This window comes from Ricinus communis, chromosome 1 (genome assembly GCF_019578655.1).
Source record: "Ricinus communis isolate WT05 ecotype wild-type chromosome 1, ASM1957865v1, whole genome shotgun sequence".
In the NCBI taxonomy this organism is placed as follows: Eukaryota; Viridiplantae; Streptophyta; class Magnoliopsida; order Malpighiales; family Euphorbiaceae; genus Ricinus; species Ricinus communis.
The window spans coordinates 5906089-5928092 of NC_063256.1; the positions used below are offsets into that span (position 1 = coordinate 5906089).

Below are 22004 nucleotides of genomic sequence, written 5' to 3' on the forward strand. Positions count from 1 at the left end.
TTGCAATAATTGACAAAATGACACACAAGAATGTGCCCAGAACAGAAGCTCTAAAATCATATAAATACTGGAACAGTGACAACTGATTTTTTTTTTTTTTCATATATAATTATGAAGATAAGGGTCACATTTTCTAATAATTACTTTAAAATTATCCTTCCAGTATTTAGATAAGAAGGCCAAGCACTACATTTTATTGAGATGATGTCACTTCTAACTCCCACTCTTAGTATACTATTATCCGACAACAACTAAATAAGGCAAAAACATCTACTAAACAAGGTTATCTTTTCAGGGGGAAATTCTTTTTTTCTTTTAATGATTAATAAATAATGATTATTTATAAAAGATTCAAATAAATGGAGAAAGATGGAGACTTTAATTTCTTCCTAAATAAAGACCGAGTTTTATAAAAAATTAAATTTAAAACTGCAAACTCGACTAATTTTATTTAATTTCTTCCTAATAGAGACACAAGAAAAAAATATTTCTATTATTAATCATACAACAAACAAGAAGAAAAATGAAATAATTAGGATTAGGGGAAAAAACAACAGAAAGTAACTTAAATCAATATATAAGAAGATAAATATGAAAAATTTCTGTCCTCTAAAATCGCGGCATTAAGTTGATAAGATCGAAATAATATGTTCCGAGTTATTTTATTTTTTCGTTAATGGGTAAAAGTAAAAGCAAAGTTATTGAAAGTTTAGGATTAGTTTGGTATCATTTTTTGTTTTTTGTTTTTTATTTATAAAAGAACTAAGAAAATGTTTAATGTTTTTAGTTGCTATTTTCTCTAAATAGTTTTTTATTTTTTATTTTACATAAGAATGTAAGGGGAGAAAAAAAATAAAAAAAATATAAGTTGTGGGGAGAGAAAAATGGAGAATAAATTTAAAAAAAAAATGTGAAGAAAAAAATAGAAAACAAAAATTATAAAAATGACGATTTGAAACAACAAAAGGGAGAAAATGAAGAAAATATGGCGGAAGATTATGAAATTCGTTCACGAAAAGCCAAACGTGTAGCAATTTTTACTGATAATCAAGAAAATACAGCTACTTATAATAATACCAAAGATACGACAGATTTTGACCAAATAGACGAAGTTATTTTGATCCGTTATTCGTAACAATCAGACTTTCGTCGAGACATAATAAAAGGATTCACGCGAGCACAAAGACGGTTTATTTAAATTTATTTTATTTTTTAAACACTATATAAAAAGATTTAAAAAGAGAAAACAAAAACAATTTTAACAAACAAATTTTATTTTTTTATTTGAAAAATAAATAAAAACATGAAACGAAAACAATAAAGAACATCCCTTTAGTTTTTATAAAAATTATATTTTATATTTTTTTTTTAAATATATAAAAAAGAAAAAGTTTTTGTTTAGAAGGTGCTACTTGTATTTCAAATTTTCTAATTTCTTCTATAAAGAATTAAATGTGTATTAGTAATAATGCTGTCGTCAATTATAAACGATGTAACTGCTATTAACAACGGAATTCATTAGAAGAACTCAAATGGGTATGTTTTAGTAATAGATAAAATTAAAATTATTGTTCTTGGCATAATATTGGGTGATGTATGATTCATAATTCACTAATTTATTATCTAAGAAACTATTAAGGCAAATATCTTCCACATGATCTAACTAATCACCAAAAATTATATATTTACATTAGTTTGCTCAATATAGTACTTACTTGTTCATGCTATTATTGACTCTATTTCAATGAAATTTGAGTTGACATTACCTAATTAGAAAAGAAGGCTGCACAGAGGTCCTAGTCCAATTACATTGCCCATTTGGCATGATTAATATCAAACCAGAAATTGAAAAGTGAAAACAAGTTCAAATGTTACATCACAACATTAGCTAATCAGAAGAAAAATTTAAAAGTTACCATCAGAAGAAGCTGATCCATGGACAATTTTTCAAGCAAAGAAGAGAGCACATATACAGCCAATAAGTGGGAAGATGTGGTCATGATCACAACAAAACTTGTGTCCTCTTCCTCTGCAATTGTCACTCCAAAGGTTCTAAATTATGTTCATCTTCTTTTAACATTATCTTTTCTTTCTGAATTCTTTATGGGTCATTTTTGTTACTAGCAACTGTTTTTGTTTGACATTTATTAATTAGTAATTAAGATTTTTTAATCTCTGGGTATCTGTCATTTTCGTTTCTTTCTCTTTTGATTCAGTTCACTAACTGAGTTTGTGGTGTGAGGACAATCTACCACCTGGTGGAAACAATGATATGCTTATGTTAGCTCTCTAGCTATAAGGTGTTTGTGAATTTGATTTTTGTTGAATGGCTGATTTGAACTTCTAAGAATTTCTAGGAGATTTTAATATTTTTTTCCAAGATTTAGGTATTATTTTAGTACTTGAGTGAGTGACTTGTACTTTTCTGGGTTTTCAAGATCTGAGAATTACTATTTTAGCACTTTATGGATGTGATTCTGGGTTCCTTTGATCTGCTCCAGCCAATTAAAAACATCGAGTACAATTTCTTTTTTGTTCTTCTTAATTATAGTAAAAGATGAAATATTTACTCTTTTTGTTTCTTTAAACTATATTCAGTATTTGCTGGCTCAAGATTAATCTTAGGAGAGGTTGAATCATGGGGTTTGAAGAAGGGAACTCAGTAGAAGTCTTCAAAAGAGTACACGAGCCATGTGGCTCCTGGTTTCCAGGCTATCTAATTTCGGTGGATGGTGACTGTTATATAGTTAGGTATTACTTACTTGCAGACCCTGAAGGAGAGCCTGTGATAGAGAAGGTGCACAAGGAGGATGTTAGGCCTCAGCCTCCTAGTAAAAGGAAGAAAAGATGGATGGTCGGTGATGTAGCGGAGGTGTTTGATATTCAACGTTGGAGGTTTGGAAAAATTGTCAAGGTGTTGAAGAACAATGACCTTTTTGTCATAAGATTGTTTGGTTCCATTCAACTCAAAGAATTTCATGAGTCCAAGCTGAGGATTCATCAAACTTGGAATAAGAATAAGTGGTCAGTGATGGAGAAGGTAATATATAGTTTTCCTTGTGCTTTAGTGTACTCTTGACATGCTCTTGTTTTTCGATATATAATTGGTCCAAGAAAAGGATCTTGCTATGTATTTTCTTTCTATTGGCAAGTGCTAGTTATGAACTTTGTATATGTAATTTGATTACTGGCACTGCAACCCAATAATTCGCTCTCTAGATCTTCTTGACTTGTTTAGAAACCTTTCTAACAGTTATTTCTCTTTGCCACTTCATGCGATCTGTGCCTGTAATCCAGTATGTGTCTCATCAGGATATATGTGAACATGCATGTTCCGATTTTATGGACTCAAATCTTTTTCTTTTGGGTATTGCAGTATCTTTTGTTTCATTTTCATCCATGTGCTACTTTCTTCTTTCATTATCACATCAATTATGATTCCTATAGCAAAAGTTTCTGCAAATTGTATAGTAGACTTTTAATATTTTCATCATGCTTACGTACTATAATGACTCTTCCATTTTGGGTGGTTGGTGTTCCAGCATCTCTGATATCTGTGTAGGTCTCACTGCAGGTTGCTCAAAATAAAGAACCTACAAAAGAGTCAACAGAAAACGAGTCAAAACTTTCTGGTAGCTTGTCTAACAGTTCTCCGGCAGAAGTGATAGGCGAAGGTTCACGCTTGAGAAAGAGAGACAGAAAGACACATCCTAAGGATAAACAAAAGTGTCTCCCTGCAAGAATGATAAGCAGAAGCAATACTTATTATTGTCTTGAAAGAGCTTGCAAGGACTTGAGAAAATGTCACAGGCCTCTCACAAGAAAACTTCCTCTGTTTAGGCAGGTAGATGACATTTCTTCTCAAAAAGCTAGAGCAGATGAGAAATTCAAGGAGGGAATTATTGAGATGGATGCTTATACAGCAAAAAGAGCAACTGACTGGCTATGTAATTCTCCCAAGTCACTTTCAACTGAAGAAAGCGACCAATGCTCTGTTGCTAGCTGTAGTTCGAACAATTTCTGTGACTTTCCTAGTCATAATTGCTGCAAAGCATTGGAGGCCATATCAGATAACTCAGATGCCGAATCATCATCGTTTCCTTGCTCTTCTGTCAACATAAGTTCAACTCCATATTTTGAACAGAAGCTAGAGGCCAACATTCATGAACTAGAGTTTCAAGCTTACAAGTCAACAGTGCGGGCATTGTATGCTTCTGGTCCTTTAAGTTGGGAGCAAGAATCACTTCTAACAAATCTTCGCCTATCCCTTCACATTTCTGATGAGGAACATCTACTCCAGCTGAAGCACCTGTTGTCTACTTAAAATAGTTCTGTAATTGCCTCTTTTGCTTTCAAATGTACATACGTGTAAATTCTGTGAAGGACTTAGGTCACTGTCCTTGAAGTAGATATCCTTCCCCCTTAGAGGTTGATCACGTACAAACCATTTACTACTTGAATTACCCTCGCCCATGTACTCTTTTTTTTTTTTTTTTAACTCTAATCCATGTCCCATAATCACCCTCATGGAGGGTTTCACCGATCTATAAAACCCCTTTGACAAAAACAAGACATAAGTGCAGAAGTGCTGTGAAATTAAGGTTCCAGCTTTTCACCCTCTTAGACCAGCTCTGATCTGCTTAGAGGGCAGAAAACCGCATGGAAGAATTCTTGTAATGTCTATTAACTGAGCTTGTTTCAAGGGATTCTCTTTTGCCCATAAAAATGATTCAATTTCCTGTCTCTTTGTAAGAAGTTACTTGTATTTTGAAGGCCTAGCAAGCTTAAATTATGACTGCTAATATGCAAAGTGTATTTCTTCTTGAAGCCGAGTAGCCAGAGGTCCTGAGCCCATCTGATTACTGCTTTACCTAAACAACTCTGTCAGATATTGCTGTAAATAGAAAGTATCACTAAACAAAAAAAGAGATCACACGCCTAACAATACCTTGCCGCTTACATGAATTTAAATGAGCTACAGACATACCAAAAAAAACAGAAAAAAAAAAAAAAAACACAGCCAGACGCACACTGACAATGTTGTGGAAAAAAAAAATGCATGTAATCATTCTTAGTAGCAGCGACGACTGATTTACAAATTGTATCTGAACAGGAGAAGAGATTCTACATTAACTATTGAGTAAACCTAAGAACTGTGTGGCAAACAGTAGAAAATTAATGGATCATTCACTGAGGTAATAATTGTGCTGTAACATGTTCCCAAGTCTGTTATGTGACATATATTGAAGCCTCCAGCTGATAATGAACACAACTGCTGAGTTAGAGTATCCAACATCGACAACCTTGAGATTCCTGGGGCCCTTCAAACCATCGATCCCATATTGGGTTTAGAGGACCATTTGTTCTGTAATTGAGTAATAAAATGATTACTAAGCATTGGAGATAAAAAAAGATGTTATGCTAAAACAGCCAAAGAGAATACAAAGATGTCATAGAAGTTACTCTGGAAGTAAGGGGTCAGGTATGGTCTCAATATTCCGCAGCAATCTGAGGAGCACCAAAAAAAAAAAAACTGACTTTTAATCATCAAATTAGTGACAAGAAAACTTCTTATCCTCTTTTCATTTTTTTTTTTGGGAAAGACTGTCATTCCTGCACTTACTCTTCACACACTGTTGACACATTGTCTGTTTTCTCAAGCTCCTCCAACTCTTCCTGTATGAGATTTACGAAACAAAATGAATGATATACACTGAAAATTCTCCTTAAGGCCATTTAAAGGAATGCAAATACCACAATCACTTCCTATAGAACTTAAAAGAAAGAAAAAAGGGAATACATGATGGTGAATCCTCATTGATATGCAATGCATGCCTTCAATACAAAAACTGAAGCTGGGAGATGGTAAGAAAGGAGTATATTTCCCACCCTGTTTTCATGCTTCTACATTCTTTCAGACAGTAAAAATAGCTTCCATGCCATGTCATGTAAGGAAAATTAGTAAGGAGCAAGCCTCAATCTGTAAGCCATTACTCCACATCAACAAGGTAGTCAAATTTCCTAAACCCAAAGGATATGCCAGGTTAAAAAACCTGTTGACTCCAAAACAAAGAAAAGTGCAATAAAAATAGCTGAAAAGAAATGCATAAACCTTAGATGAAGATTTTCATAGCTTTTCATTGATATCTTTCTCTTTTTCAAAATCTCCACACACATGCAATGTCAATGGGCTTCTTAATCAGCAATAAACAATCACAGCACTAGGACAGAGAATAGCCATACAAGATAGTGTTTACTTATTGGTGCGCAACAGGTAATTACACAAATCTGAAGGAATTTTTCGAAGGGGTATCAGCATGTGAGAACTGCCAAGTCCTATACTTTAACCCAACTAGATACCAAAGCAACTTCTACGAATATTCAAGAATATGTAGCTTACAATATATTTATTTAAAAGGGTTGACAGGGAGTTCTAGGAAATCAGTCAAAATCATTGTGGATTGCTAATTTACTGAGTGTAAAATCAACATATGATAACTTTGTTGTCTCAGAGGCAGGTATAGGAGAAGATGACCTCTTTCCCTCAGAAAGCAGGCATTTGGTCCCAACCTCTCAGGTGGTACTTTCCTATTTCATAACTGCAATAGAAGGGATATTATGATATTATATTAACCATTTCAATCCTACCACTGCCCTTCACTAGAACTTGTACTAAATATGATTGTATAATGCATTACTATACACATGCTATGTCAAAACTGGTTGAATCTATGTATGCAGCTCCAGGAACAAAATGCCCGTTATTTATATGATTCACACTACTTCTTAATCAAGATAGATATGATAACATGTATAAGGAACACAATAGACTAACATTGTCAGCTACAGAAGTTCCATAAGTCTAAAAGACTAAAACAAAAAGTAAAGGTTACCAAGATGACAAACTAAACTTTGCCACATACTTTAGTTTTCGTTTGAAATCATTTTGGACAAATTGCGTACAACTTTAGCCTTTTCCATAAAAACAATTACGCATAACTTGGCACTTACATATACAAAGAAAATATTACAATTTCCAGTTTCTTGAATCCACCACAAATCTTTCTTTACCTAATACAACTAGCTAACTATGCCAAAAGTAACCAACAATATCTGATTTACCTTTTTGAATATGAAGAAATAATATAAGGTCTATTTTCAAAAAATAACTCTAAATACACATGAAATAGGTCAGAGCATTAAAATATAAAACAAAATCTTAAAAATTCAGTTGAATCTGTAACCACCAGAGCAAGCATCCAACTGAATTTACCAGGGAAATAGAAAGGGGGTCTTAAAAAGAACAACTTTAAACAATATAAAAACATACCCTTTTTACGCCCCGCAATATTTTCAAGTAATAAAGATAAAGAAGAAAGCTGCAACATTGTCTTGTTGCATACACAAAAAAAGAAAAAGAAAAAGAAAAAAGAAACAATTAACAAGAAACGAGAAAGGTAACCTGATAGAACTTGATTTCTTGCTCGACGCGCTTAAGTTCAGCAAGAATCCGATGCCTACCTCTTGTATCAGGTCCAACTGAACCACCACCACCACCAACAACAACTACCTGTTCATCCACCGACGACGCTGTTTCGGAGTCCATTTGAGTAGAATCTTTACAACTTATCCATTATTTTGAAAAGGAAGCTGATCATTCTGGTTGCTTTCTTGGATTCTTTTGGGTTATTAACTAAACATATAGTCAGGGCATTGAAAACAGATTTAGGAAAAAGGAAAGAACGAACGAAAGAGAAAAAGGAAGCAAGGAATTTGTTTTGCAGAGGACAGATCTGATTCTGTAAAAGGAGTGAAATGGGTCCGTACAATGTTTGGCTTTAGTGTGAGCGAGTCGTCGTCTGGTGTCCAGAAGGGGTTTAGTTTAGTTAATTAGTTTATATTTTTATCTTCAACGCACAAACTTACAAAATGACTTTTCTTTTTCTCCTCTCTTCCCTCTTTCAAAGTTCTCCCTCTTTTTCTTTTTCTCTTTTGGGAGAAGGTACATTTTCGCCCCCTAACGTTAGCCTCCAAGTGCAAATAAGCCTCCAAGTGCAAATAAGCCTCTTAACTTAATTTTGAAACATTTAACTTGAAAAATATATTTTAACGATTGTATTGGCCCTTGAATTGGGATGAGGTTGGCGTCTACACCGTGTATTAATACTGACATAAGAACGAAAGAAAAGGATGCATTATAACTATAACTATAGCTAAACAAAATTTATTTCTCTTTTTATTAAAAATAGAATATATAGAAAAACTTCTATAACTTTTTTTCTCTTATTTTTTTCATTCTAAAACCTTAAAATCTTGAATCCAAAAATTTAAAAGTTATAATAATAGGAAATTCAAATTGAAAACATATATGAGATGATTTCATCATCAATTGCAAGATCTGTGAGACAAAATAATATTAAAATCGATTACGACGGATCTGTTAAGTATGGTAAATGTCAAGCTAGAGAATTGAGAGTGAAAGCTCCTAGGTGGATTTTATTGACAGATGAAAATTCAAACGAATATTTTATGGATACCTAAATTACAAGATAAGTATGGATCATTTGATGATTTTAGCATGCTGAGCTAATTGATAAGTAATTTTCATTAGCTATTAGTTTATTTTATGAATTTAGGTCAAAAGTTGTAGGTACTTTGAGTGGCCTATGTTGCTCTCAACGAAAGAATGAAAGATGTGATCAATGAGCTTAAAATGGAAAAATGAAATTGTTGCTGACATAAAAGACTTAATTGGAAAAGAATTCTCGACCTTTGGCATTTTTCTCAATTTAATCACGTGTTTTTATTTGTAACAATGTCATGCGCGACATTATCAATTTTGTCAAATTGATACATAAATGAAATTTCCGGTGAAGTTTATTCCACGTGGCTGCCGGCGCTCTGGTAACTTAAACACGTAGAAACGGTGCGTTTTAAAGCAAAAGTAGAAATGCTGCATTTTAGAGATGAGAAACGGTGCGTTTTTCACATCTTAAATTGAAGATCCTTGTTCCCAAATGCATCGTGCTTCATATGCCCCAAATCCCTAATTCCCAAATTCATATGCAATTTGTAACCCTAGTTGTTCTTATTCTCGTGGTTCATATGCCCCCAAATTGATATTTGTCTACTAATTTGAAGGTTGCGCATGGAAGTGGTATTGGTGTTGTATTCGGTTGATTGAAAGATTCATTTGGAACTTCTGATCATGTAATGCTTCAATTGGAGCATATGAATGCCTTCCTTATACGAAAGAGGTGATGAATCATTTGAAGGCTGAAAGGACGCATTGGAAGAGGTAATAAAAGTGAAGATGGTAATGGAGTCAACTATTGCAAAAAACTTGATGACTGCAGAAAACTTGATGATTGCAGAAAACTTGATGACTGCAGAAAGCTTAATTCTGAGAAGAAAATGCTACAAAGAGGGGATGTGGTTTGAGAAAGTTTTGTATTGTACTACTCATTGGTATTGGTATTGTAATGCCTATGAGTTTAGCTTAACTGTTGGATAAATGTTTGTTTTGTAATTTGAACAGAAATATTGAATAAATGACAATGTTAATTTATGATTATTGAGAATTTTGACATAGGCCATATAACTTGAAGTTGGATGCCTTTTGCATATATGGTACTAGTATAAATCATAAATGGAGAATACAAGTGTTTAAGAAGGGTATGAATTGATGAAAATAAAGGCATTATCTGCCTTCAAAATATTCTGTTAATATGTGTGGGTACAAAGGCAGTATTTGCCTAGAAAAAATTAGTGCAAAGGCTGCTACAAAGAGAGGCACAAGTTTGCAAATAAGATAATAGACACAATATTTTCCTAAAAAAGGAAATGTCATACTCTACATTTAATCACAATTGCATTGTACTACTCAATTTGCTCGACTCTCTTGAGTTCCGACAGGTGCAACACCTCTCCCACCATTTTTAGCTCCTCTGCCACGACCTCTGCCAACTCTATTGTTTGTTGAACTTGCAATTATTGGTCTGGCATAAGAGGGAACTAATTTGCCCTTACTTGCTGCTGCCTTTGCATAATGAGGAAGGTTTGATAGGGAAGCAGTGAAGCTAGCAGGAGGTGCAATTGTTGACGGCGAGCTCAATGGTGGTAAAGGTAGCAACTATCAACAACGGTATGTAGTAGAAAAATGGTGAAGAAGGCAACAATTCCTTGACGTCGTTCAAGGTGATTTCAACAATTGAAAAGGACATTGAAACCTTCAACCTAATTAATATTCTGCAAAGAACTAGCTACAAATGAAGAAAGAACAAGAGTAAAAAAGAAAATAAAAGGCGTAAAAATGTTATAAAATTAAAATAGAAGTATTTTTGTTATTATTTATAAAGAAAGAGAGTATTTTTATAATTAATCATTTTTTAAGATAAAATTTTGTTAATGACTCATAAATCTTTTTAATAAATATAGTCGACTTGTCATATCATCTTATTCATTATAAAATTACAAAATCATTAAAAATGTGCTTTTGAAATTAAATAAAAAATATTATTTTTTAAAATTTCAAAATAATTAGATAAAATTGTTAAAAAATATAATTTAAAGGTTTAATTTATAATTAGGCCTTTTCTATAATACAATTCAACTCTTGAATAAGCAAATGCTTTTTGATTGTGCATGTTTTTATTTTTTTTCTAAGATTATTATTTTATTTTATTTATTAATTACAAGCTTCTAATTTTTGGTATTTTTAATAAACTAGTACTCATAGATAATTAGTCTGTGAAAATTTAATAAAGTTTTTAAAAATCGATATTTATAAAATAAATAAATAAAATTAAAATAAATATCGAGTCTTAAGCTATTATACAAAAAACTAACCCTATTAAAAAGATTAATATACTTAATTAAAATATAAAGCAAAAAGAAGAAAAGTTTACCTTTAATATATTTGGAGTTCACATAGGAGTCTTATTGAAATTCTAAGATTATCTTCAGTTATAATATCAGATTTAAGCCATATAAATATGTTTTGTCATCAATCATACATAATTTGACTCAATACCTTTTACTATTAAAATAGAATTATAAATTATTTTATCATATTCATAAAGATGATTAATGAATTAAGAATGAATACAAAAATTTGAATCATAAATTCAATAATTTTATATCCAAATTAAAAAAAAAAAACGATTTTTCCATAAATCTTCATCATTAATGCAACATCAATTTTTCTCATTCATTGAGTTGTATTTAGTACATTTAAAAAATATGATTATCCATTATTAGTCAGTAATGTGGGATGGCTTGGATTATTAGTGTTGCGCGCTTAGGTGGGCAACGCACTTGAGTATGCAGAGGCGAACAATAAAAGCTTAGCCCTCTAACCTAATGCGGCACCGGGTTTGGACCGAAAGAAACATAGCATGGGGACGTCTCATCCTTTTATCGTTGTAAGGTTGATGCATAAGGCTCAAAGACCTATGATTTTAGAAGGCACGTGAGTACGAACGCTATATTAAATGTGTGACAAACAATACATTACATAAGTACCTATGCAGATGAGGCATCGATTGGTCCTAAAACCGCGGCAACAACATGAAGAGTTAACAACCGAATGTGTTGAAACTTAAGGATCACCGGACAACTCATTTGTTTTATAAGGATTGGGGGGCATAACACAATTCTTTTTGGAGAAAAGTTGTTTTGCCTGATTCTACCATAATATACTCTTGCGACAAAGCTCGACAAAAAAATCCTAGAAGGAAAACAATAAGAAATAAGTTGAATTTGAAAATTTTTCAATCCAAACGGATCTCGGATCTAGAATGTATTCTAAAATTTTCATCCAATCCCAAACCCTAGATTCAAGAGTTGGTCAAAGCACGTCATTCCCCCTCCCCCCCCCCCCCCCCCCCCCCCCCCCCCCCCTCATGTTCCTTCTCTTTAACTCTCTTATTACCTTGATATACATTGCTAGGGTTTTCTTCTTGTTCCACATGCTCAATTGGGTTTCATTTCCTTACATGTTTGTCTGCATGCCTCCGCATTTTGAGTTGTAACTGGCTTTATAATTATGTTTATTTTTTATCCAGGATTCGTATTTTGCTTTCTTTTTGGCCAAGTAATATTGGGTCTCATCTTAAATGTGTGTTTGTTAGGTCGGGGATGGGGGGAGGGGATGACGACCGTAGGAAAGTTTAAATTTATGTGATGGGTTTTATATATAGTTACTTTGTTTATTCTATTATATCAAAGTATATTTTGTTGATATTACTTAATGTTCTATCAATGTTTTGTTAACTGTTGTTACTGTTAGTCTCAGTTGGCCTGTATTTGCTTGTGTTTATATACATGCAAAATGAAAATTTGTGATTGGCTTATCCTCGATATCCTAAATTTCCTAGTTCTATTTCAAAGCAACCCTCACTTGTGTGGTTCTGTTAAGTTGGTAAGTGGTCATAATTTATTGCATCTCAATGAAAATCTCAGGTGTTAAATACTACAGTTTTGTAGTAGCCGGATGATTTAAAGTTTGTTGCATAGGGGCGAATGCTTTTCCTATCTCATTTGTCCCCATTTTGAAGATTTTGTTTTTAGATCTTTATTTTTAAATGGTAAATTAGTTCTTTTTTTAAATAAATGTTTTGGTTGTAAAAAAAGGATGAGTGAAAAAATTGAGCTAAACTTGTTTGCCTTGTATTGACATAGTGTGAAGATTTTGGATGATTTGTTGGACTTTGGTGAGATAGGACCGGGTAATTTGCTGGTGGTTTTTTTAGCTATATTTTCTATAAGCAAGTGTATCTAGCTGGATTTTTCGAGTTTCAATTGGCCATGGAATGCAACAAAGAGGAGGCTTTCAGAGCAAAGGAACTTGTAGAAAAGAAAATGCAAAACGAGGATTATGTAGCTGCACGACAGATTGTATTAAAAGGCGTGACAGATTTCATTGCCCATGAGTTGTTTACGCCATCTGGATCCACCTGGAATCATTTCATGAACGAGAAAAGAGTTCCAAATCAGGGTTCCTCTAAAGCCTTCCCGCAGAATTATGCTGGAAAGCCTTCTGGTATGAGTTTTCCATATAGGTTTTCAGAATCAGATCCAATGCCTAATGTAGGAAAGGCAGCTAATGTTGGTGGGAATAAACCCAAAGAAGTGAAGGTAGAAAATGCTACTGGAAATGGTAGGGGTACTATACCATATGAGAAAGTTAATGGCCATATGGATGTGAAAGCTGAGAATGGAGGTGATCTTTCTGCTCAGAATTTTGGACCCAGTATAGGCCGTCAATCTAGGAGATCTTTGAGGCATTTGCAACACATTTCTTACAAGGAGAATTATAACGATGATGATGATTTTTTTGTCCCCACTTCGAAAAGATCAAGGGGGAACAGCTCATCTAATGTGAATGATGTGCAGGCGAAAGCAGCAACTGCGGATGGCAGGGTTCCAAACAAAGATGTTTCAGCTGGTTCTGTTGCTTCTATTTTGAATAGAAACAGTAAAGAGGTCAAACACAAAGCCAGCTCCGATTTTGAAGAAATACCATCAAACAATAATAGAGGAAGTGGAGCTGAAGTAGATGAAGCATCCATGCCTGAGAGGTCAGGTACCAAGTTAGAGAATGATGATGAAAGATTGAAAACGGACACATCTGACTTGGATCTAAAACCAACAGTCTTTATATGTACTGATCCAAATTTCAGCAATTTCGATAAAGAAAGGGTTGATGTCTCTTTTGCTGTTAATCAAGTATGGGCCATTTATGATCACATGATGGTATGCCGAGATTTTATGCCCGGATCCGAAAGATATTGAAACCTGGTTTCAAGCTGCGAATCACTTGGCTAGAATCAATAGTAGATAGCGAAGCTGAGCAACAGTGGTGTGATGAGGGTTTGCCTGTTGGTTGTGGGAGCTATGAATATGGAGAGACTGAAGAAACCGTAGATCATTTGATGTTCTCTCATAAAATGGATTGCATGAGTGGTGGACTCAGAGGTATTTTTTGTATATATCCTAAGAAGGGGAAAACTTGGGCCCTCTTTAAGGATTGGGATGCAAAATGGAGTTTGGAGCTAGAGAAACACAGACCCTCGTACCAATTTGTGGAGGTCTTGACAGATTTTACCAAGGACACTGGTATTAGAGTTGCTTATTTGGCCAAAGTGAAGGGATTTGTTAGCATCTTTCAGCAAGCTAACTGTGACGAGGGTTTATCATTTTTCATACTTCCAAGGGAGCTGTACAGATTTTCTCACCGGGTACCCTCAGTTAAAATGTCTGGCAAGGAAGGATTAGGTGTCCCTGAAGGTTCTTTTGAATGTGACACTGCTTCTCTGCCTAGCAATTTAGTTAGCACAGTTGATGCTTAGGATATTTTTAAGAATACCGGGGCTGCTCGTGAAAAAGGAACCTCCACACTTGAAAGCTCTCCAAGTGAATCAATTGGGAGATGCAAGGATGATAATCAAGGTGATGCAAGCCAACTAGGAGACAGTAATAAAGTCGCAAGCCATGGCAAGCTAATTCAATCTTCAATTAATACTTATTTTCAGGCCAGTGAAAAGATTTTAACAGATAAGAAACGGGAGGAAAAGGTAAATCTATAGCAGTTTCGTTGACTCCTAGAAGATCTCCAAAGAGATTTGAGCAAGAGAATTGATCAAGCAAATAGAAGTCAGCACACAATAGAAGACATTAACAAGCAGATGGAAACAAGCAGAGATTGTATAGATGTGCATCCACTTGATTATAAACTAAATTTACATGTGAATAATGGAAGATTCATTCGTCCCATGAGAGGTCGAAGATTTAAATTTATTTATTATCAAGTATGAGGCTCGTTTGAAATTATTTTTTATTAAACTAAAATAAAAATTAGTTTTAGTGGTTGTCAAAAATAATTAATTAATATTTTTTATTTTAGTATAATTTTAATTTTAGTAAAATCTAAATATTTTAAAATATTTATATTTAGTCAAATATTGAGAAATTCTTATAATTTAAATTTAAGTTATTAAAACAAGATAAATATTTTTTTTATTATTTCTGTTACATTATAATCGTTATTCTAATAATTTTTAAATTAATAAATAAAATAAAATATAATTCATATTACATCAAAATTAAAAAATAAAAGATATAAAATTAATTTTAATTATTAATTATTTAACTGAAATTCGAATAAAAAGATTATTTAATTTAGAAGTAAATAAAAAATAAAAGTAATATAAAAAATATATATAAATGGAATATAGATATTATCTCTAATCATTTTTTTTCTTTTGCATGTTTGTTTACTTTTGATAATTTAACTATAGTTCTTTAATAAAAAATTCTAAATATGTGAATTTTGGTATGTTTATTCTATTTTAATAATCTAACTATGGTTAAGTAGGGCCGTATTCTTCTTGACTAGCAATTTCGCTAGCACGGTTGATACCGAGAATAATTTAATGATTAATGGTAAAATTGAACCACCATGTTTTATTCTTGATAACCAACCAATCGGCATTAGACACTTGTTTATAGGCTAACTCAACCAAACATGAAATTTTAATTCCTAATTAAGAAAAAAATATTAGACAAATGCTTATTACATATGTTCTTTTAAAATTAATTAAAAAATATATATATTATGGTATTCTATTTTCTTGCATTACCCCAAGCATAAAGAAAACATTGATGCAGAGTCTTCTATCTAACTATTAACACAAGTTCATCTTCACAACCTTCCTACCGTTGGATCTTCTCAAAAGAACACATATAAGGCACAATTCTTTTTACATGGCTCAAAAAGGATATATAAAACATTAACTAGTACAAGTTAGCAGTGGCTCCTGCAACATAGACAAACTTGTAAAATTGAAATTTGATAATTATCAATCTCATGTCTGATTGTTTATGTTGTTGTAGAAAAATTTAGTATTGTCAGAAATAATATTCATGTAGGCAACTCAAATTTGAATGATATTTTTAGTGTTACTCAAAGGAGAAAAACATCAAATATTTATAAAAAATTATTAGATTTTTTTTTTTTTATCGGTCAGATCGGCAAACGTCAAACTTAAAGGCCCCTCTTGTATAAGTACTTTCATTTAGAGATGCACGTCTCATGATTAATAAATAAAAATATTAACTATTTCAGTTGACAAATTTTATATATATTACTAGATAGCATTATATGGATGAATAATTATAATACATGAATTTTGAATAAGATAATTTTCCTATGTGGAGAATAAAATTTATAGGAATAGTTGACAACTTAATATATGTAATAATTCTGAAATATGGACCTCTCTCAATAGAGGAAGAAATGGAGGAAAAGCATCAAATGAATGCTTAGACAATAAAATGCTATCTTCGTTTCAAGCTAAGTCCCAAAGTTTCTCTTGTCATACAAAGAATCGGACTTTTAGCAGTTTGAAAACTTCTAGTTTTGTTAGTTGTTTTTCTTAATTTGCCCCTTTTTGCAAGACATGTCCCAATGCATTCTATATTTTCTAAATTCATTAAATATTTACATAATAAGCCCACCAATGTCCAAAAATTATCTCTATTCTATATAAATTTGGCCATTTGCTTAGTGTGAGGATTGTTATATCATGCACCCACGACCATCAAAAGTATTATGTGTCCAATATTAAAATATATGTATGTATTATTAAAAACAAATTTAGGAGTGTGATTTAATAAATTATGAAGTTCTGACTTGTTTGGTTAGACATTAATTGATACTTTTTATTATTAAATGACTAATAGACCAAAAAATGAAAATAAATTAACACTACAAGTTTAGATCTATAACAAAATAGATAAATCAATATAGTATAATCTTTTATCATATCTCATTCTTTAATTTTATATTATATTATTATTAAAATAATTTATTACATTTTTTATTTTAACTTTTATAACTTATGGTATTTTATATTTCTCTTTTACTTTTTTTTTAAATATGTTAATACTTTTGTAGAAAAGACTATATATTAAAGTAATAGAAGTTTTAATCATAAGAATAAATAATTTTATGTTTCCAAAAGAATGAAAATAATTTTAACATTTTTTTTCCAAATATCATCATTATGGTATAAATTTATAACATGTATTGTAGGTTCATATATTGTAAATTGTAGATTCATCACATGTATATCCGAGGTTCATAAGTTATAATTTAAAAAATCATAAATTAAAAAACTAGATTCATATGTTACGAAAAGATTTACCAGTAAAAATTAATGAATATACATTTCATATTTAATAAATTTTAAACTAATAATAGATGAATAAACAATTTATAAGTAATCAACTTAAAATTATATTTAATAGACTTAGCACTGATAATATATGAATATATAATATATAAGTAATAAACCTAAAGTTTATGTTTAATGAACATGACACTAATAATAAATGAATTTATACCTTATAACTAATAAATAATATATTCACATGTTAAAAACAGGTACATAAGTAAAAATTAATGAATATACACTTATATAGAATGAATCTCGTACTAAAAATAAATGAATATGGAATTTATAAGTAATGAACCTAAAATTTATGTTTAATTAATCTGACACTAATAACAAATGAATGTATAATCTATAAGCGATGAATCTAAAGTTCATGTTTAATGAACTTGATACTATTAGTAAATGAATATACACTTTATAAGTAATGAATATACTGTATGTAAACAAAACATATCACTATTCATAGATTAAAAATAACAAATTCATTATCTATAAACTATAAGTTCATAAAATATACACTTGAGGTTCATTTAATATAGTATATATATTAATATCTATAGAAGAGTCATTTAGTCTCAATTAGTTCTTTATTTGTTATAATTAAGCTTATTAAATACTTTCTTATCTAAATAAAATACTATAAATATTAATTAATATGAATATACACTTTATAAGTGATGAATTTAAATTTCATGTTTAATGAATTTTATACTAATAATAAATAAATATACACTTTATATGCAATGAATATACTGTATGTGCATAAAACAAATAAGTATTCATATGTTGAAAGATAATAGGTTCATTATCTATAAAGTACAAGTTCAATAAATGTAAACTTGAGATTCATTTAATATAGTACACACATTAATATCTGTAGAAAAGTTATTTTACCTCCATTAGCTATTTATTTTCTATAATTAAGCTTATTAAATACTTTCTTAATCTAAATAAAATACTAAAAAATATTAATTAGTATGAATATATACTTTATAAGTGATGAATCTAAAGTCCATGTATAATGAACTTGACACTAATAATAAATAAATATACACTTTATAAGTAATGAATATATTGTCTGTGTATAAAATAAATCAGTATTCATAGGTTAAAAAATAACATGTTCATTATCTATAAACTATAAGTTCATCAAATATATACTTGGGGTTCATTTATATAGTACACACATTAATATCTATAGAATAGTCATTTAGTCTCAATTAGTTATTTCTTTCCTATAATTAAGCTTATTAAATGCTTTCTTAATCTAAATAAAATACTAAAAAATATTAATTAATATAAATATACACTTTATAAGTAACGAATGTAAAATTTATGTTTATTAATAAATGAACATACACTTTATAGGTAATAAATATACTGCATAAAACAAATCAATATTCATAGTTTAAAAAATATCAAATTCATTATCTATAAACTACAAGTTCATCAAATATACACTTGAGGTTCATTTAATATAGTACACAAATTAATATGTATAAAAGAATCATTTAGTCTCTATTAGTTATCTGTTTCCTATAATTAAGCTTATTAAATGTTTTCTCAATTTAAATAAAATACTAAAAAACCATTAATTAGTATGAAATGAAAGGAATAACTATTAATAAAATTTTAAATAAAAAAATAATTAATATTTAATAAAAAGTAAAATTATATTTAAAATTTAATACTTAATATATTCTGAATTTTATAATTAATTAGTTTGTAACATAACTATTTTATTATCCAAAAGACTATATATATATATATATATATATATATATATATATATATATATATAAAATTATATACAATTAAAGAAACAATCAAACAAAATCTTGAAATATAAAAATTATGCACGTATAAAATGGCATAGGTTCACAATGATGTGGAAGCCTGCGTGGATGATATAATTTACTTTAATGTGATTCTAGAATAAAAAAATACATTAATTCAGGTATCCCTCTTTACCATTTTTTTTCAAAAGTTATATTACAAAAACAATCCATGAACACACTTTGTTTCACAATAAGTCCACTTGATTCAATTATGCAAGAATAACAATAACAACAATATCTTCACATAATTAAACCGTAAACATGACTCACTTGATGATTATTGTAAACTATAATTTGACTTTCATGTTTTGAAATGATTCTTATTATAAGATATTAAAATTAAGAACTTAACTGAGTTGTCTTAGGTTAATAGTTTACTAAATCAAGCTCAAACTCGAGTTAATAACATTGAGCTTTATTGTTTTTCTAAGATAAAGTCTTTTGTTGACTTATAAATCTTTTTAGTAAGTACAGTTGACTTATCATATTATCTTTTTTTATGGTAAAATTAAAAAAAATTGTCACTGAAAATTTATTTATGAGGACAAGTGAAATATTTCATAGAATTTCTTAAAATAACTAGATAATGTTGTTAAAAAGATATACTTTTAAAGTTTAATTTGTAAACATGCATTTTCTATAATATAATTTAACTATTGAATAAACAAATACATTTATTAATTGCATATTTTTATTTTTTGTTCTAAAAATTATTATTTTATTTTACTTATACAAGATTATAAACTTTTTCAGTACTTTTAATAAATAAGTACTCGTATGTGATAGGTTCGTTAAAATTCAATAAAGTTCTTAAAAGACAATATGTACAAAACAAATATAAAACAATTAAAATAAATATCAAAGTTTAACACTCCGATCCCATATATAAAACTAAGCCTGTTAGTATAAAGAATTAATATATTCAATTAAAATATAAAGCTAAAAAGAAGAAAAGTTGACGTTTAACATATTAGGAGTTTGTTATACAATTAGATACAATTGTTAAGGAAATACAAATTTTTTTAAATTTAATTTATAATTAGGCCTTTTCTATAGTGTAATTCAACTATTGAATAAGGAAGTATTTTTTTTAATATGCATGTTCTTTTTACTCTAAAATTATTATTTTATTTTATTTATAGTTGTAAATTTATAATATTTCAACACTTTTAATGAACAAATACTCATGTTAATAGGTCCATAAAACTTCAAAAGAGTTTTTAAAAGATGGTATTGGCAAAATAAATAAATAAAATTAAAATGAATATCAAATTTCAACGCTCGTATATATAAAATTAAGCTAGTTATTATATAGGAGTAATATATTCAATTAAAGTTATAAAGCTAAAAACAACAAAAAGTCTACCTTCAGTATATTAAGAGTTTATGAGGTAATCTCACTGAAATGCTAAGATTATGTTCATATTAGGTTTAAACATCAATCGTGCATAACTTCACTCAATAATTTTTATAATTAAAATAAAATATAAGTTATATTATCAAATTTATAAATATTATTTGATAGATTCAAATTATATATAAATTTTTAGGGTATTATAGAGCTTTAATAATATGGTTTTTATATATAGTATGGTGAGAATATATATTTTTACTTCACTTAAACTTAATTGACTATTTTCAGGTAATATTAATCAAGAAAGAAGAATATAGAGCTAAATACTCAAAAAAATGTTTAATTGGATATGTTCGTGTCAAAGCCTAAGATTAAGACGCATAGACTGCTAATTTGTAAGACCTGACCAAAAATTACAAGGTCCAATGGGTATCTTAGTCATTTTGTATAATTATTAGTATTTATATTAAAAGTTATTTATGAGATAGTATTTGGTGGAGATGAATATACCTATATTCTTATCTATCAGATAGACTTATATTAGTATACTTATCTATAGGGAAACCTACTTAGAGGATGACTCTTCTCTACATATATATCTACAAATCTAGTTCTAAAGATAAGATGGAGAATTCTCTCCTCTCTACTCTTTACATTTGTCTACTATTATTTTTTTTACCGTTCTTCAATAAACACTTTAGTCTGAGCTTTTTAAAAAGTGGAAAGTGAAGACCAATCATCTTTCTACTTGAAGAAATTTTGGATCTAGAAAGAGTTTTTACTTTATTGTTTTATGTCTTTCTATTTAATATTGTAATAATTGGATTAAATATGTTAGGGTAGTTTTCATAAGTGTTTAGTTTAGCCTTTTTACTTTTATATGAATCTTGTTATTTATTTATTTAATGAATGATTTCTTTACCTTTATATCCTTAATAGTTTCAGTTATTATTTTTAATTAACCATCATATTAATTTAGCAATAGTAATTGTTAGAACATAGTTAGATTGAATGTATTAGAGACACCAACTTTACTTCAATCTATATAGGTATAAAAAACTTTAGTTACATCATTAGTTTGAGTGGCTAAAGGAAAATGCACATTACCATTTCATTCATCGGATCTAGGTTTAAAGTAAAATAAGAAGATTACTAAGTAAATGGCTAGACTAAATAATGTCTTTAGTATATAGTTTTAAATCATAAGTATTTCCATTTGCATTGCATATTTATTTATTGTTTGATTACTTTACTTTATGAATATTATTTTATCAAAAATACTGATTTAGAGTATTTAGATTTACTTTTATTATCTCGTGTTGATAATTCATCTTTATAATAAGTGGCCTCATAGTTCATTGAGAAATCGACCTCGTGGTGAACTTACTTTTACTATAGGAACAGTTTGTGCATTTGCGAGTACTAACTTAAACACATTATTATTATTAAACTAAGTATGAACATAAAAAAAATTAAATTTATCTTTACTTAAAATTAGATAAATTAATATTAAAAGTTTAGAATTTATCAACCCAAATCGATTTAAGAAGCATCTTAAATAAGCATTAAATCAGA

At 29.7% G+C, this 22004-nt stretch overlaps 3 protein-coding genes across 4 annotated transcripts; 2 read left to right on the forward strand and 1 right to left on the reverse strand.

Annotated features, from left to right (window-relative positions):
- Positions 1-1722: 1722 nt before the first annotated feature.
- Positions 1723-4570, forward strand: LOC8274714. 2 transcript variants are annotated; one of them, XM_015720341.3, is made up of 3 exons: positions 1723-2049; positions 2599-3040; positions 3563-4570. In XM_015720341.3, exons 2-3 carry the CDS (start codon positions 2639-2641, stop codon positions 4322-4324), a joined length of 1164 nt encoding a protein of 387 aa, XP_015575827.1. In that variant the 5' UTR covers positions 1723-2049; positions 2599-2638; the 3' UTR covers positions 4325-4570. The 2 variants fall into 2 exon arrangements, with proteins under 2 accessions (XP_015575827.1, XP_025013442.1); XM_025157674.2 differs by having other exon boundaries at positions 3575-4570.
- Positions 4571-5040: 470 nt separating this feature from the next.
- Positions 5041-7924, reverse strand: LOC8274713 (guanine nucleotide-binding protein subunit gamma 1). The gene is made up of 4 exons (XM_002520919.4): positions 7463-7924; positions 5624-5676; positions 5464-5508; positions 5041-5365 (listed from the first exon to the last, which is right to left on the reverse strand). The coding sequence occupies exons 1-4, from the start codon at positions 7604-7606 to the stop codon at positions 5281-5283; spliced, it is 327 nt and encodes a 108-aa protein (XP_002520965.2). The 5' UTR covers positions 7607-7924; the 3' UTR covers positions 5041-5280.
- A 4429-nt stretch (positions 7925-12353) lies between these two features.
- On the forward strand, positions 12354-14679 carry LOC8274712. Its single transcript, XM_025157677.2, is given in 2 exon segments — positions 12354-13747; positions 13750-14679. Coding segments are annotated over 2 exon segments (1542 nt in total). The 5' UTR covers positions 12354-12807; the 3' UTR covers positions 14352-14679.
- Positions 14680-22004: the final 7325 nt, after the last annotated feature.